Below are 17,080 nucleotides of genomic sequence, written 5' to 3' on the forward strand. Positions count from 1 at the left end.
TGGTCCCGCGTCCTCTCCAGTGCGACAGGTTAGCAGACGGTGACCGCTGCGCTGGCGCCGCCGACGGGCTCTTACGACAGTTATCTACAGGTCTGTCATTAGAGCACGATTATTTCCCCTCAATAAAGTACCCGGTGTGAGCCGGCTCGCACCTCAAACCTTTCCTCCTCTCCATCTCCTCTCCCGTCTCGTTCCCGTTCCCCCCCCCCTCTCCCCGCTCCTCTCCTCCCCCGGTTTCCCCTACACAGAGAAGACTGCTGCGTGCCCTTTCTTTCCGTCTCTCACCCGAGGCGACAGAATTCGGTTCACGTACGTCGTCTCTCTTAACAACCCGTCTCAAGTCCTTGTTCATCACACACATTTACTCCTGGGTAGATTGATGTGTTCAAATAAATAAACAAATGAAATGAAATCTCCTTTGGCGACTGCTCCCTCTATAGTAATAATACGAGAATAAATATGTGAATGTCTCTTAAAATACGTGAAACAGTGACAAAGTGATGTTCAGCACCGACATGCAGCTTGAACTAAATGACACCCACCACCCTCCTGACCGGCCGCTCTTCAGGGCGAGCCGTGCTCCTGGTCAGATGTCCACCTCACAGCCTGGAGCGCCGGCTCGGATCGCGTCAGATATGACCTTTGCCCCCGATTCTCCGAGGCCGTTTTCCTGCAGACTGCAGAACACATGCAGGTTTTATTCTAGTCAAAATACAACATGTAACTGTCCCTGAAACGACACATATACAGGATATATATACACATATATATATACACATATATATATATGTGTATATATATATATACAGGACTGTCTCAGAAAATTAGAATATTGTGATGAAGTTCTTTATTTTCTGTAATGCAATTAAAAAAACAAAAATGTCATGCATTCTGGATTCATTACAAATCAACTGAAATATTGCAAGCCTTTTATTCTGATTTATTGCTGATTATGGCTTACAGCTTAAGAAAACTCAAATATCCTATCTCTAAATATTAGAATATCATGAAAAGTATACTAGTAGGTTATTAAACAAATCACTTGAATTGTCTAATTAACTCGAAACACCTGCAAGGGTTTCCTGAGCCTTGACAAACACTCAGCTGTTATAAATCTTTTTTTTTACTTGGTCTGAGGAAATATTAAAATTTTATGAGATAGGATTTTAGAGTTTTCTTAAGCTGTAAGCCATAATCAGCAATATTAAAAGAATAAAAGGCTTGCAATATTTCAGTTGATTTGTAATGAATCCAGAATGCATGACATTTTTGTTTTTTTAATTGCATTACAGAAAATAAAGAACTTTATCACAATATTCTAATTTTCTGAGACAGTCCTGTATATACACATATGTATATATATATACTCATACATATATATAGACATATATATACACATTAATATATATATGTATATATATATATATATATATATTAATGTGTATATATATGTATATATATTAGGGCTGTGAAACGGTTAAAAATTTTAATCGGATTAATCACAGGTTTTTGTGGATTAATCATGATTAATCACATATTACCGATATTCTCGGTATATTTTGTGAGAACATAGAGATTTATGACAAAAGACGGATATATACATTTATACATTCTTCTATACAATGGTGCTGCAACTCAGCAGTTATTTAGCAGTTTTCTTCCATATGGAACATTAATACATCTTCATCCTAAACAGAATGTTTAACCCTCCTGTTACCTTTAGGGTCAATTTGACCCCATTCAATGTTTAATGTCGGTGTTCTTTGGGGTCAATTTGACCCCAGGCTGTTTTTCACTGTGTCAAACATATCAGAAATATCAACTTTTTATTTATTTAAAGGGCTATTTAGGTAGTCAACAAACAAACATAAAGTACCTCACACTTAAACTTGGGAAGCAATATTAATTCTAATAATTTTCTGGAGGTTTTAATTGCTGGGGTCAAATTGACCACGAGGGTAAAATATGTTAGTAAATGTAAAGGTAACAGGAGGTTAAACAGAACATTTTCTCTTGTTTGTCAACCATTAACTCCACCATGACACAATCTAAAGGCCTCTAGTCTTCCTCAAACTGACACAGGTGGACAGATTGACAAGTGACTTTTTGCTCGGTCCGATGCGCGCGCACGGAGCTCTGTGGCGCGCGAGACGGAGATCGATAAGTGTTAACGCAACGCGAAGAGACAGAAATGACATGCTGCTGTGGAGATACGATCAACAACAGACGTTTAGTTTAATAAAAGAACAAAGACGTGCTCTAGAGAACATGTCAGGGGCGGGCCAATCTCTTTAATGTCATGCGATCTACCGACACTACGCCGCGATCGACTGGCAGGTCGCGATCGACGTGTTGAGACCCTGATCTACAGGAAGTAAAAGTCGTAACAAGGTTTCCGTAGGTGAACCTGCGGAAGGATCATTACCGATGAACAGACCGTCTGCATGAGAGCGGACAGAGTTCAGATTGAAGTGGTGGATTGGAAGCTCATTTTGAAAGTGACTTTTTTTTCGTCCCGACGACCAACAACAGACGGATTGGAAGCTCATTCTGCGCATGCGTTAAATGCGTTAAAAAAAAAACTAGTTAAACCTGTAATTGAATTAACTGAGTTAACGCGTTATTTTTCACAGCACTAATATATATATATACACACAGTTTATATACATATATATATATATATAAACTCACTTGATGTATGTTAATTGGTGGTTTCCCTTCAAGGCGGTTGCGATGAAGATGGCTCCGTCCATCCCCAGAGAGTTCTCCTGGAGACTGATGAACACAACGATAAACATTCATTGCCTTTCATTAAATGTTCAGTGAATAGCTTTTTATGTAAAAGATGCAAAGTGCTGGATTTGACGGACGAAGAGTAGCAGGCTGTTTGATGAAGCGCCTGAGCTTTATTGTTGTACCTCAGCAGACCATCGCCCCCTCGCACTCAGCTGGTGGCCTCGATGTTAACAATGTCTCCTATCCAAACCACGACTGTCAGGCCATTTAAACACATTTAAATATACGTTAGGGTTATTAGAGCCGTACAGAGAGGGCAGCGGGTCCAGTCTGACAGCTGCCACCAAGCGCTCAGAGAAAGAGCTTCACTCTCTGGTGCTATTGGTGTTTCTTTTGGTTTAATCTTGCACCTCTCAACTAACTGTCAACATTAAATGATCTTTAATCAGAATGTGTGTTAGACCGTGCCACCAGACCATTGCATGACATGTCAGGTGTCTGTTCCAGATTTAATGCATTTAGACAGATTTAATATCAGAATATTCTGGTTTTAAAGTGCGTGTGACATTCCTGCTCTGCCTTCCTCTCTCGCCATCCTTGTGTAAAACGATGTTCTCCACAGTATAGCAGGTCAAATGCAATACATGATATATATATATATATATATATATATGTGTTTATATGTCGTCTAAACTGGACACTCAGTGACATGTTGGATCCCGACAGACACTTACTTCAGTGACTTGAGGCTCCGGTTGCTCTTCAGTGCGTTGGCCAGAGCCTTCGCGCCCTCCATCCCCACAGCGTTCCCACGGAGACTGAAGCAGTGGGAAATGTGCGATCATCAGGAAACACAACAATAGCTGTCGCACATACATCCAAATGAATGTTGTAACACTGGAAGCATCAACAATGTCAAAACATAAGAGGTTGTAAAGATTAGAGGCAGAAGTGAAAGTCTAGTATATAGTCTTTCACTTCTGCCTCTAATCTTTACAACCTCTTACGGCTGAGGAGGATTTCTGTTGAACCAGATCGTTCTCTCAATTTACGACCATCATTTTGCGGTCTGCAATTAAAAAAATTGGTCCTTCACCAAAACAGGGAAATGAACAGCTTCACAATGAGCCGCCTTGTGTGCTGCATATTGTAAATGCTCTGCAGGGGTTCATCACGACTTCGAGTGCCCGCGCTCACCCTGGTTGTTGTTCTGCTGTCTGCGGTTCACAAGGGGTTCATTGAAACCCTTAAAAACCTGATAAGTCAATGTGCTGTCAGACTGATTTATAAATCAACAATATGAACACAAAACTGTTTCCCGCTGTCGACGATGATCCAATACACCAGAAATATATCTGACTTGGACAAATTCACACAGACACAAAGTACACAGTGTGTAACCCTGATTGAATGAATGGGATATCAAATAAAGAACAGAATGTAAAGGATTAAAAACATTGTTTTTTTGCGGTTAAATTGATTGAAACTCAATCAAAAGAATCCACTGAGAATCAATAACTGCAGAAAGAGGAACACATGCAGACGGCTGAGAAGAGTGAGAATGGCTGGTTTTAAAAGATGTGCTTCCTGTTACTGAAAGTCACATGAAACTGAGACAGGGTGACTCCATAAAGAGCAGGACTGAAACAGGAACAGTGTGACTCCATAAAGAGCAGGACTGAAACAGGGTGACTCCATAAAGAATAGGACTGAAACAGGGTGACTCCATAAAGAATAGGACTGAAACAGGGTGACTCCATAAAAAATAGGACTGAAACAGGAGCAGGGTGACTCCATAAAGAGCAGGACTGAAACAGGGTGACTCCATGAAGAGCAGGACTGAAACAGGGTGACTCCATGAAGAGCAGGACTGAAACAGGGTGACTCCATGAAGAGCAGGACTGAAACAGGGTGACTTCATGAAGAGCAGGACTGAAACAGGGTGACTCCATAAAGAGCAGGACTGAAACAGGGTGACTCCATAAAGAGCAGGACTGAAACAGGGTGACTCCATAAAGAGCAGGACTGAAACAGGGTGACTTCATGAAGAGCAGGACTGAAACAGGGTGACTTCATGAAGAGCAGGACTGAAACAGGGTGACTCCATAAAGAGCAGGACTGAAACAGGGTGACTTCATGAAGAGCAGGACTGAAACAGGGTGACTCCATAAAGAGCAGGACTGAAACAGGGTGACTTCATGAAGAGCAGGACTGAAACAGGGTGACTTCATGAAGAGCAGGACTGAAACAGGGTGACTCCATGAAGAGCAGGACTGAAACAGGGTGACTTCATGAAGAGCAGGACTGAAACAGGGTGACTCCATGAAGAGCAGGACTGAAACAGGGTGACTTCATGAAGAGCAGGACTGAAACAGGGTGACTTCATGAAGAGCAGGACTGAAACAGGGTGACTCCATGAAGAGCAGGACTGAAACAGGGTGACTCCATGAAGAGCAGGACTGAAACAGGGTGACTTCATGAAGAGCAGGACTGAAACAGGGTGACTCCATGAAGAGCAGGACTGAAACAGGGTGACTCCATGAAGAGCAGGACTGAAACAGGGTGACTTCATGAAGAGCAGGACTGAAACAGGGTGACTCCATGAAGAGCAGGACTGAAACAGGGTGACTTCATGAAGAGCAGGACTGAAACAGGGTGACTTCATGAAGAGCAGGACTGAAACAGGGTGACTTCATGAAGAGCAGGACTGAAACAGGGTGACTTCATAAAGAGCAGGACTGAAACAGGGTGACTCCATGAAGAGCAGGACTGAAACAGGGTGACTTCATAAAGAGCAGGACTGAAACAGGGTGACTTCATGAAGAGCAGGACTGAAACAGGGTGACTCCATGAAGAGCAGGACTGAAACAGGGTGACTTCATGAAGAGCAGGACTGAAACAGGGTGACTCCATGAAGAGCAGGACTGAAACAGGGTGACTCCATGAAGAGCAGGACTGAAACAGGGTGACTTCATGAAGAGCAGGACTGAAACAGGGTGACTTCATGAAGAGCAGGACTGAAACAGGGTGACTCCATGAAGAGCAGGACTGAAACAGGGTGACTTCATGAAGAGCAGGACTGAAACAGGGTGACTCCATGAAGAGCAGGACTGAAACAGGGTGACTCCATGAAGAGCAGGACTGAAACAGGGTGACTTCATGAAGAGCAGGACTGAAACAGGGTGACTCCATGAAGAGCAGGACTGAAACAGGGTGACTCCATAAAGAGCAGGACTGAAACAGGGTGACTTCATGAAGAGCAGGACTGAAACAGGGTGACTCCATGAAGAGCAGGACTGAAACAGGGTGACTCCATGAAGAGCAGGACTGAAACAGGGTGACTCCATGAAGAGCAGGACTGAAACAGGGTGACTTCATGAAGAGCAGGACTGAAACAGGGTGACTCCATAAAGAGCAGGACTGAAACAGGGTGACTCCATGAAGAGCAGGACTGAAACAGGGTGACTCCATGAAGAGCAGGACTGAAACAGGGTGACTTCATGAAGAGCAGGACTGAAACAGGGTGACTCCATAAAGAGCAGGACTGAAACAGGGTGACTTCATGAAGAGCAGGACTGAAACAGGGTGACTCCATGAAGAGCAGGACTGAAACAGGGTGACTCCATGAAGAGCAGGACTGAAACAGGGTGACTTCATGAAGAGCAGGACTGAAACAGGGTGACTCCATGAAGAGCAGGACTGAAACAGGGTGACTCCATGAAGAGCAGGACTGAAACAGGGTGACTTCATGAAGAGCAGGACTGAAACAGGGTGACTCCATGAAGAGCAGGACTGAAACAGGGTGACTCCATGAAGAGCAGGACTGAAACAGGGTGACTCCATGAAGAGCAGGACTGAAACAGGGTGACTTCATAAAGAGCAGGACTGAAACAGGGTGACTCCATGAAGAGCAGGACTGAAACAGGGTGACTCCATAAAGAGCAGGACTGAAACAGGGTGACTTCATGAAGAGCAGGACTGAAACAGGATGACTTCATGAAGAGCAGGACTGAAACAGGGTGACTTCATGAAGAGCAGGACTGAAACAGAAACAGTGTGGCTGCTGCTGAAGTTGAGACGCTTCTGTTGGCCAAAAGGCAAAATGAAAAACGCTACTGCAACTACGAAGATGTCAACATTCGTCAGAGATTAACTGTAAATGGAAATATCACAGACATATCTTTAAAGAGACTGTAGGATTAAAAATAAGTGGAATATGATAATGTAGGTTGTGGTTTGGCAGCAATGTTCCCTCAGGTATGAATACGTTTACTAAATCCATAACAGCATCATCGAGCTGTCAGGCCCTCGTGCTGATGTCGTTTCACAGGGCTGTTAGTGACTCAGCAGGCGGTGCAAGAATGAGAAGAGGAATACAAAGGAAAGAGCTTGAACTCACTCCAACGTTTGCAGGCTCTGGTTCGTCAGCAGAGCCTCTGCTATCGCCAGCGCGCCGCTGGAGCTCAGGGACACTCCCTGGAGACTGAAGAGACGGCGGAGAGACGTGAAGGAGAGGAGAACACAACCCGCTGGAGATGCCTGGCTCTATCACAACTGTGATGTCATTAACTTCAGAGTAATGTGTCATTCATTTGAAGTGAATGATCTAAATATTGATCAATATATGGTATTTATTGCTGTAATGCCAACCATAATGTGTGCAGGGATGTGTTGGTTTGAAGGGCTTTGGCTAGAGAAATGACGCCTTCATTCCCGATAGCGTTCTCCTGTAGACTGCAGAGAAGATGGAGACACAAACACAGACGACTGTAGATAAACAAACTGAAACGACACGCAACCCCCAGCGGGACGCCGAGACGCGGTCAGTCGCCACGATGCCGCCGCGGGAGAGGCGTTTACATTTAATTACAGAGGAAAGGAGTCTGAGGAAAAGAGGTCAATGTAAACGAGGTCAGAGGTCAGAGCGGTGGGCCTCTCACTCCAAGAGCTGCATGGTGTTGTTGGAGAGCAGAGCCTGGGCCAGCGCTTTGGTGGCAGAACATTGGATGAAATTCCACTGCAGACTGTAAAAAAAGAGCAAGAGAAAAGGAACACATCGTGAACTGTGAGGAGGATCTGTGAATACGTCTCGAGCAAAGACAGTAAATGCATAACGGAAACCACTGGTGGCAGCACAACAAACTGTAAACAACAACAACAACACATATTCTCACCTCACACATTTGACTCGTAGAGGGAGTGAGCTTGGCTTATTCACATAAAGGAGTATCACAAAAGGACATTTCTAATCAATCTGCACACTTCATTTGCACTGCAATAGATATGAATGCATAATGCTCAATAGTCTGATGTTTTGTTTTCTTTCAAACTAAAATGTCATGACACGCCTCTGACTGAGCGGCTCGCTGCGTCTCTGTTGCTCACTTACTGCAGAGCGGTGAGGCCGTGATTCAACTCCATTGCGCCGGCTATAGCTTGAACCCCTTCGTCGTGCAGCAGGTTGGCTGTGAGACTGAGACACACACACACATGCACACACACACACACACACACGCACACACACGCACACCTCAATTGTGAGTATCACCATTCTTCGTGTTCATTCAGTAATCTCGGAGGATTTCCCAGTTTCCCATCACACAATAGCCCAAAGTGAGACACCACAGTATGGGGGAGTGACATTTTCTGAACACTCGATTATTTCTACGCCGCTGTGGGGTCAAACTCGACGAAATGCTTTGAATGAGGTGCGACTCACTCGAGGTCCTGCAGAGAGTGGTTCTCCTGGAGGGCTCGGGCCATGTTCTTGGCCCCCTCCACCCCGATGGAGTTCTCTCTCAAGCTGACGGATGGAAACGTGCAGAAAGGGAGAATAAGGGGCAAGTACTCCCAACAATCTCACTATTTGCAATTTATTATTATTTTTCCGTTTAATGTAAAAACTGATACCACTCAAATGTCGATACATTAAATGTGAAGCTACGGCCGGCTGCTTAGCGTGTAGCTGAGCATTATAGATACTGGAAACAGGGTGAAGCAGCGTCTGGCTCCGCCCACCAGGGTAAACCCTACAGCTCACGTGCTGCTGCAGGGTTCCGTTACAAAACTATAAGATATGGTAATAATAACAAATATAACATTTTTATTTATAATATTATTTTGTTTATTTTCAGCAGCTACGACACGACGTCCTTCTCCACAGTCGGTGTGTCCGTGGGGCGTTAAACTAAACTAGTGGAGCAGAGGGACGCCACTCCTCCGTTTACTGGCCACGCAGGAGTTATTCCATCCACCGCGAAGGCACGACCTGCTACTCTACTTCTGATTTCTACTTCTGTGACGTCCTACAAAAAACAAAAGTGCTTCCCGGACAGATATGAGAGTGTAATGAATGCTAAGAAAGCCAAGAAAAAACCTAGTTCCCCAACTGTGGATGTACTAAAGACTGATACCGTATGTTCTTACTTTAAGGAGATGAGGCCGCGGTTCAGCCTGAGTGCTCTGGTGAGGGCCGACATCCCCCTGTTGCTGATTGAGTTACTCTGAAGTCTGCCAAAAGAAAGGTTCCACACATCTGGAGTGAATCAAACTGTTAACGCACAGGATGGGAACACAATGACAAGATGCATCAGCGGTAGACTGTTGAATGGGAAGTGAGGGATGATAAATAGAGGACTGACTGGAGCGAGAGCAGAGTGTGGTTGACTGCCAACGCCTCCGCCAGAGCGACCGCCCCTCTGTCCCCGAGCCGGTTGCTGCAAAGACTGAGGCGAGAACAGAGAAAGACTGGACACATTAAGAAAAAGTTAAATCTTCACCATCAGAATGTGACCCAATGACTGGATCTGCAGTGAGATTTCTGCGACTTGAGCACGACAAACACACTTCTGGACAATCAAGTGAAGCCCCGCGTTCGTCTATTCGTGAGCTACGGCAGATGTGAACAGAAATCTACAAGAAAAGTTGAGAGAACGTAGAAAAAGAAGAACAGCTTCTATTCTTTAATCGAATTTAAATGTAAAAATATGTTTGCATAATTGCACATTATAAGATATCATTGAAAAGCAGCACAGTGAATATATAAATGTGAGATTACATCAGCTTTGTGAGAGTCCGGTTCGTCTTCAGGGCCTCTGCAATCCTTTTGGCTCCTCCCGCTCCGATCGTATTGTTCCGTATGCTGAATCATTATATGCATGGAAGAAAAGATCTACTATATACTCTTCATTGTTAGCATGAACACACACACACACACTACTCACTTCAGAGACACCAGTTTGCGGTTGCAGTGCAGTACCTCTGCCAGGGCCTGAGCCCCGTCCGCCTCGATGTTATTGTTCTGGAAGCTGAGGATCGGGCCGTCGGCCGTCAGACCACAGACAGCGTCACACGGACCTCTTGGAGGATAATCGTTTGTATGAACTCAAATCTATTGATCATTCACTCACTTGATTGATACCAGGACTTGGTTCATTTTCAGTGCCTCTGCCAGGAACTTTGCACCTTTAGAGCCGATGTTGTTGTTCCGGAGGCTAAAATTATTATTTATAATAACAAATGAAGAGCTGGTTAGATGATACACAGAATCATAATATAAATACTATGTATCACTTCATATTTGTGAAGACGCATAATTGAGTATATAAGGGACTTTGAGATAAGCACAGAGTTTGACTCTAAAGAAATGTAAGAGAAGCACACACGTTTCCTCTTATGAATTTAAAAGGTTACGACTTTAATTCAGTTGTGATCAGTCAAAGGTCAAAGGTCAAAGGCGTCTCACTTGAGAGATGTTAGGGTCCGGTTCACCAAGAGGGCTCGACTGAGGGCTTTGGCACCTTTGTTACCGATGGCGTTCTCCGCCAAACTGGGAATGAAGAAAAGAGGTCACCATGACATATAAAGAATAAAAGAGGTCACCATGACATATAAAGAATAAAAGAGGTCACCATGACATATAAAGAATAAAAGAGGTCACCATGACACATAAAGAATAAAAGAGGTCACCATCACACATATAAAGAATAAAAGAGGTCACCATGACACATAAAGAATAAAAGAGGTCACCATCACACATATAAAGAATAAAAGAGGTCACCATGACATATAAAGAATAAAAGAGGTCACCATGACACATAAAGAATAAAAGAGGTCACCATGACATATAAAGAATAAAAGAGGTCTCCATGACATATAAAGAATAAAAGAGGTCACCATGACATATAAAGAATAAAAGAGGTCACCATCACACATATAAAGAATAAAAGAGGTCACCATGACACATAAAGAATAAAAGAGGTCACCATCACACATATAAAGAATAAAAGAGGTCACCATGACACATAAAGAATAAAAGAGGTCACCATCACACATATAAAGAATAAAAGAGGTCACCATCACACATAAAGAATAAAAGAGGTCACCATGACACATAAAGAATAAAAGAGGTCACCATCACACATAAAGAATAAAAGAGGTCACCATCACACACATAAAGAATTAAAGAGGTCACCATGACATATAAAGAATAAAAGAGGTCTCCATGACATATAAAGAATAAAAGAGGTCACCATGACATATAAAGAATAAAAGAGGTCACCATCACACATAAAGAATAAAAGAGGTCACCATGACACATAAAGAATAAAAGAGGTCACCATCACACATAAAGAATAAAAGAGGTCACCATCACACATAAAGAATAAAAGAGGTCACCATCACACACATAAAGAATAAAAGAGGTCACCATGACACATATAAAGAATAAAAGAGGTCACCATCACACATAAAGAATAAAAGAGGTCACCATGACACATAAAGAATAAAAGAGGTCACCATCACACATAAAGAATAAAAGAGGTCACCATCACACATAAAGAATAAAAGAGGTCACCATCACACATAAAGAATAAAAGAGGTCACCATCACACATAAAGAATAAAAGAGGTCACCATCACACACATATACACACATGCGAGTGTCTTCTCGTCATCCCCCAGACTGACACTTCTTAATGTTGTTGCCATCCTGTGAGCATCAGTCACGTGATCAGCTGAATGCTCTTCACACGACGGGTGTGTAAAGAGTGATCTCACCTCATCTTCTGGATGTGGCAGTCTTTGGCGCTCAGGAGGCTTCCCAGCAGCTCCATGACATCATCTTTGAAGTGATTATTCTCCAGCCTGTTGAGGAGACGAGGAGACGTTTCACCATCTGTTGTCTGAGTGTTGGCTGAAGGGTGTTTGGGGAAGCTGACCTGAGGCAGCTGCAGTACAGCAGCTGTGGGAGCAAACACTTCACCGTCGTGAAGTTCAGAGAGCCGCTGAGGTCGGTCTGCTCGCTGCACTGTGGGGACACATGCAGGAGGAAGCCCAGCACGACACAGTGAGCCCGTGTTAGCTTCCCCGCTAGGCTACGTAGCTGTAAGTCTTGCTCAACGCTCCGCAGCAGCTCTGTGTGTTGCAGCTCCTGTAAACAATAAGCCAGGTTGACCTCACGCAGGGACACCACCGCACCCCCGCCGACCAGCAGGCCTTGCAAGAAGCCGGCCGCCCACGCCTTCTGACTTCCGTCATCTTTTCCGAGGGCCAGAAGCCCAGCGAGAGGTTTCAGCGCCGCTGGGCACAGCAGGCCCGCGAGAAAGCGCACAAACACATCCAAGTGACCGTCGTTGGCTTGTTGCGAGCGCTGAAAGGCACTTCTGAAGTGGTTCTGGAAACCAAGCTTGGGCCAAGACATGGTGCTTTCTGAGAATAAGTCAAAGATGGCCCGCTTGGAGGAGATGTGGTAAAAAGTAGCAGCGAGAAACTCCTGCAGAGACAAATGAGTGAAGCGGTACGTTGTGTTCATGGCCAACTCCTCCCGGACGAGAATCCCAGAACCAAGACTGCTCTGACTCAGCAGGAGGTCGATGCCAGAGGCCCGGAGGTCCTGCTCGCTGAAGGTGTACTTGTGTTTGAGGAGCCCGTAAAACGCCAGTCGCCCAAGGTTCCCCAGCAGTTTACGATTGCTCCCATGGAGCGGCTCCGTCTTCACCGGCTCCCGGCCTCTGGGTTCACCCACTTCTGCCTTCATGGAACAGAAGTGAGCGTAAAGCTCGGTGCAAGTTCTCGGAAGGCTCTCCTGCGTTTCGCTCTGCATGATGAACGTCAGAGTGTCAGCTACGATCCAGCAAATGCACGGAATGTAGCACATCACCATGAGGATCTTATGGGACTCCAAGTGCGCCCAGATCTGACCGGCAAAGTCCCTTTCAGAGAAGTGGTGGTTGAGGAAGAGCTGGATGTCTTGCGGGCTGAATCCTGGGATCTCAGTCACCCTGTCAACCAATCCTCCGGGGATGAGCGAGGCCACTCCCGGCCTGCAGGTCAGCCACACTGCCACGTCAGGGAGCAGATTACCGCGGAGGACGTTGGTAACGAGGTCATCGATGGACACTTCTTTCTTTGGATCGCTGCAAGGAGCTGCATCGGAGAAATTCAAAGTGTGGCGGAACTCGTCCAGACCATCAAGTATCAGCAGTGTGCGGCAGGAGCTGCTCAGGACCACGCCCGGGTCTGTTAGATGAGGGAAAGCCATCGTCACCAGCTTCTCAGCGGAGACTTTCTCCAACGAGTTCAGCTCGCAAAAAGTGAAAGGCAGGACGAAGCTCACGTCGGTGCAGACGGCCCCTCGGCTCCACTGTCTGATGAAGTGTCGGACCCAGGTCGTCTTCCCGATACCAGCCACCCCGACCGTGAGGGAGACCCGGGGGGGTAAACTGACCCGTGTCAGGGGCTCCAAGAGTTTGGTCAGCCCCAGCGGTCTGAGGTGATTTCTCTTCCTGCCTCGAGTCGCCCCCACCTGCATCAAGTCGTGTTCCTTCTGCTGGATGTCGGATAGTCCATCCACCAGAAGTAAGGTTCTGGAGGAGATGCTCAGTTTGGGGCAGCTGACTGAATCTCTGTCTCGGTACTGCTCGTAGCGCCGTAACAGCACCTCTTTGTGCTCCTTCACCCAGGAATCTGCAGAAAGGGAAATTGGCTCAGATCATTTATTTTTTCCGATCCAAAGAAATAGATCGTATTCATATTTTGTATTCAAAGAGAAGTGCTTTCCAAGGAGTTTCACTTTACACAAACACATTCAAGCACAGCACTCGTCATGTCGGAGGCTACGAGGCTGTGAGAAGATTCATGAATCAAAACCCCTTTAAAGGAAAGACACACGCAGAGAGCCTCTCACCGTGGCTGATGATGAGCCGGGCCGCCTGGCACTCTGAGCTCTCGATGAAGCCCCGCAGAGCATCCCAACTGTGAGCGTCCTTGCCAGTGACAATAGTGGTGAGCATGTGGACCTGGTCCTGCAGCCGGGCCGCTTCCTTGATCTTGGTCTCCTCGGCTGAACTCAGCACATCCACCTGCCTCAGGTGGGCGAGTATCCCCTCCAGGAAGGAGGTCGTCATGAAGCGCTGCAGATGTTCCTGGTGCTTTTGGATCCAGTCAAGGTCTAAAAGAGAAACAGATAAGACCTGTATTAAAGGATTACTGAGATGTCCTCCTGATAATGAACATAGACAATGTCTAGGACAACCCTTTCTGGTGTATAGTTGGAAAATATGGTGGCATACAAATTCAATGCTTTTGTATTGCTTTCACAGGATTGAGGTATATACGCGGTCATTCAAGGTAAAACACTTAACAAACAGCAAGAGCTCATGATCTGTTCACAGTTTTTTTTTTTACTCCAAAAGTGCATCTAATCACCGGTTGAGACCTTGATTAAACACACCGGCACTTTAACCTTTCTGCAGCAATTACCGCGAGCCAGCAATTATCATGAGTGCTCGGAAACAAAAGATGGCCGCATGACCTGAAGAGGTCACTGAAGCGGGCCAGAAAGATTGTCGCTGACCCCTCCCACCCTGGACACTCCCTGTTCGAGTCCCTCCCCTCGGGGAGGAGGCTGCGGTCCATCAGGACAAAGACCTCCCGCCACACCAAAAGTTTTTTCCCGTCGGCAGTCGGGCTCATCAATGGAGACCAGGACTGACTGACTGTCACCCCCAGGACTACCACCTCTTCTTCCTCCTTCCTCTCTCCTCCTTCTTCCCGCTCCTTCCTCTTCCTCCTCCTCCTTCTTCCTCCCACTCCTCCTCCCTCCTCCTTCTTCTTCCCTCCTGGAGGCTTCCTCCACACACGTCACTTTAACATGCACTTTAACTTAAACACACGCCACGCGTAACATACACTTTTAACTAAAACACACCACTTGAAGCACACACCCAAACACTTTCACATTATTTGTTGTCTTTCTGTCGTGTTGATTGTTGTTTGTTTGTCATGTCCAAATGTTGCACCTTCCGCCAAAAAAAATAACAAAATTCCTCGTTTGTGTAAACATTCCTGGCAATAAAACTGTTTCTGATTCTGATTCTGATTCTGAAATGGGCCCACGTCACACCTCCACGAAGCCTCTTCAAACGCCACGGAATACAAACTCATAACAATTCTGTTTCAGGAAGTCTTCAATAATACACTTAAACACACACAAGAGACATTTAAAGAGATCAGTAGGAATAGTGGGGCAGATAACAGCATTTTTTGATGAAGAATCGTTCAAATGTGGATACAAGCACCAAAATTGGCACAATTACTCTTAGGTTCTTAGACGGAATAGAATATAACGATTCCCCAGACCGGTCATTGTTCAGTCCCACTTTCACTTTCACAAGAAAATTCAAAAGGACTTTTTGCAAACTCGAAAAGGTTCATCAGATTAGGCTTGATACGCGTTTCCAAAAACGTGTTCTAGTTACTAATTCTTTGACATCGACCATCATATTTTATATTTTTAAGATAAATACCTCTGCTGTTTTACCGTTTGCCTTCATTTCACCACCACACTTCCGCCATGAAGGACAGAGTCATTCATCAGATGGAATTCATCACAGCTCCTGTTGCTCTACAGATAAGAATATCATTTCCCCTCCGCGACTTAATATTCATGACAAGACAACGGTAATATGAATTAATATGATGTGGGTGACATGGACGATGACCACACCTCATCATCCTCGTATTCCCCCTCCTGAGTCAGGACTGGTTACAGTTAGATGTTTTTATCTGTTGCATCTTTGTGTTACGCCGGCCTGTGTTTCTAAATACCTGTCACACGTCTGCCGTGGACCCCTCCCAAGCAAACACGACGGAGCGCTCAGGAAAGTCTCACCGTGGGTGTGTGAGGAGGGCGAGCCGGACGCAGACTGCAGGTCCACGTAGCAGTCGTCCTGCCACGTGATGCGTCGGCTTCGGTCCAGGATGGAATCATAATGGGTCTTCCTCTCCATCACCAAGTCGGAGAATTTATGCCTTCAGGACAAAATATCATTACTTCCACAATGTGAAAGGCGACAGGCTATTTTGAAAGGAGGTGAGAAAATGAACCACGGCCACAATATCCTCCAACTCTGAAGGCCCCACAATCTTGTATGCTTATATTGTGTGATAAGTCACGCAATAACGATTCAACACGTCGAAAAGCTGTTTCTGATATGTTTGGATCCATTTTGGATTTAAAAAACCTTTAATAAAGAGATGGCTACACTGACAGTTGATATTCATTTACAAGACTCATCTTAACCCTCAGAGACTGTCAGAGTCCTACCATCCGGCGGCCTGAACAGCACACTTTCATTAAATTAGCTAAAACAATTTACAATTCATCATAGCAGGAAGCTGTAAAGACCTTCCAACAATCCCATAGCATATCATTATGATATTTCACCAAATCAAATGTATTCTAAATGTCTCACTTTAATTCTGCACAACTGGGCAGCTGTGATTGGCTGAGAGCATCTATTGTAACTTTCTTCAGCTTTATTTCAAAAAGACAAAAAATCTTCCGTGTGAAATGGCATCAGAAATAAAAATTATTATTTTGACTGAACTCACCATGCAGGGAAAGCTCTGCACACATGAATTGAAATGACGCTCGAGGTTCCAGTGAGACGGAAGCGGAGCGGCCTTCCGGTGCGGTCTGCCCTCCGAGCTCAAAGAACGCATCGACACTCAGAGGAGCTCGGCGCTTCCGTTGTTGAGTTTATGGAGAGACTGAAGAGCCCTCACCGCTGAATGATGAACGCTGCTGCAGACATGTGTTGGGCCAAACTGGAAGCTCCAGTAATTAAACAATAATAATAATGACCAATACTCTTCATCCAGCTTGACTGGAGATAAAGAGAAAACAGCCTCCAAGTCAGTTTGTAAAACATGTGCCAGACGCATGGAAGCTTATGGCACGGTGAGTAGAAGAGATGTTATGTATTCCATTTCCTTTGGCCTGGACACTTAGCAGTTGTGGCTGAAGGCAGTTTGAGTTGTTCTGGAAAGGTTCAAAGGTTAAG

General features: G+C 45.2%; 1 protein-coding gene across 2 annotated transcripts; it reads right to left on the reverse strand.

Annotated features, from left to right (window-relative positions):
- Nucleotides 1-335: 335 nt before the first annotated feature.
- nlrc3 (NLR family, CARD domain containing 3) lies at nucleotides 336-16,695 on the reverse strand. Of its 2 annotated transcripts, XM_056429889.1 has the most exons (19): nucleotides 16,629-16,695; nucleotides 15,907-16,046; nucleotides 13,921-14,184; nucleotides 11,954-13,700; nucleotides 11,793-11,879; nucleotides 10,481-10,564; nucleotides 10,146-10,229; nucleotides 9,960-10,043; nucleotides 9,794-9,877; nucleotides 9,378-9,461; nucleotides 9,163-9,246; nucleotides 8,456-8,539; nucleotides 8,126-8,209; nucleotides 7,677-7,760; nucleotides 7,387-7,470; nucleotides 7,136-7,219; nucleotides 3,471-3,554; nucleotides 2,692-2,775; nucleotides 336-677 (listed from the first exon to the last, which is right to left on the reverse strand). In XM_056429889.1, the coding sequence occupies exons 2-19, from the start codon at nucleotides 16,022-16,024 to the stop codon at nucleotides 587-589; spliced, it is 3,399 nt and encodes a 1,132-aa protein (XP_056285864.1). In that variant the 5' UTR covers nucleotides 16,025-16,046; nucleotides 16,629-16,695; the 3' UTR covers nucleotides 336-586. The 2 variants fall into 2 exon arrangements, with proteins under 2 accessions (XP_056285864.1, XP_056285865.1); XM_056429890.1 differs by lacking the exon at nucleotides 9,794-9,877.
- Nucleotides 16,696-17,080: the final 385 nt, after the last annotated feature.

Source organism: Pseudoliparis swirei, chromosome 13 (assembly GCF_029220125.1).
Source record: "Pseudoliparis swirei isolate HS2019 ecotype Mariana Trench chromosome 13, NWPU_hadal_v1, whole genome shotgun sequence".
In the NCBI taxonomy this organism is placed as follows: Eukaryota; Metazoa; Chordata; class Actinopteri; order Perciformes; family Liparidae; genus Pseudoliparis; species Pseudoliparis swirei.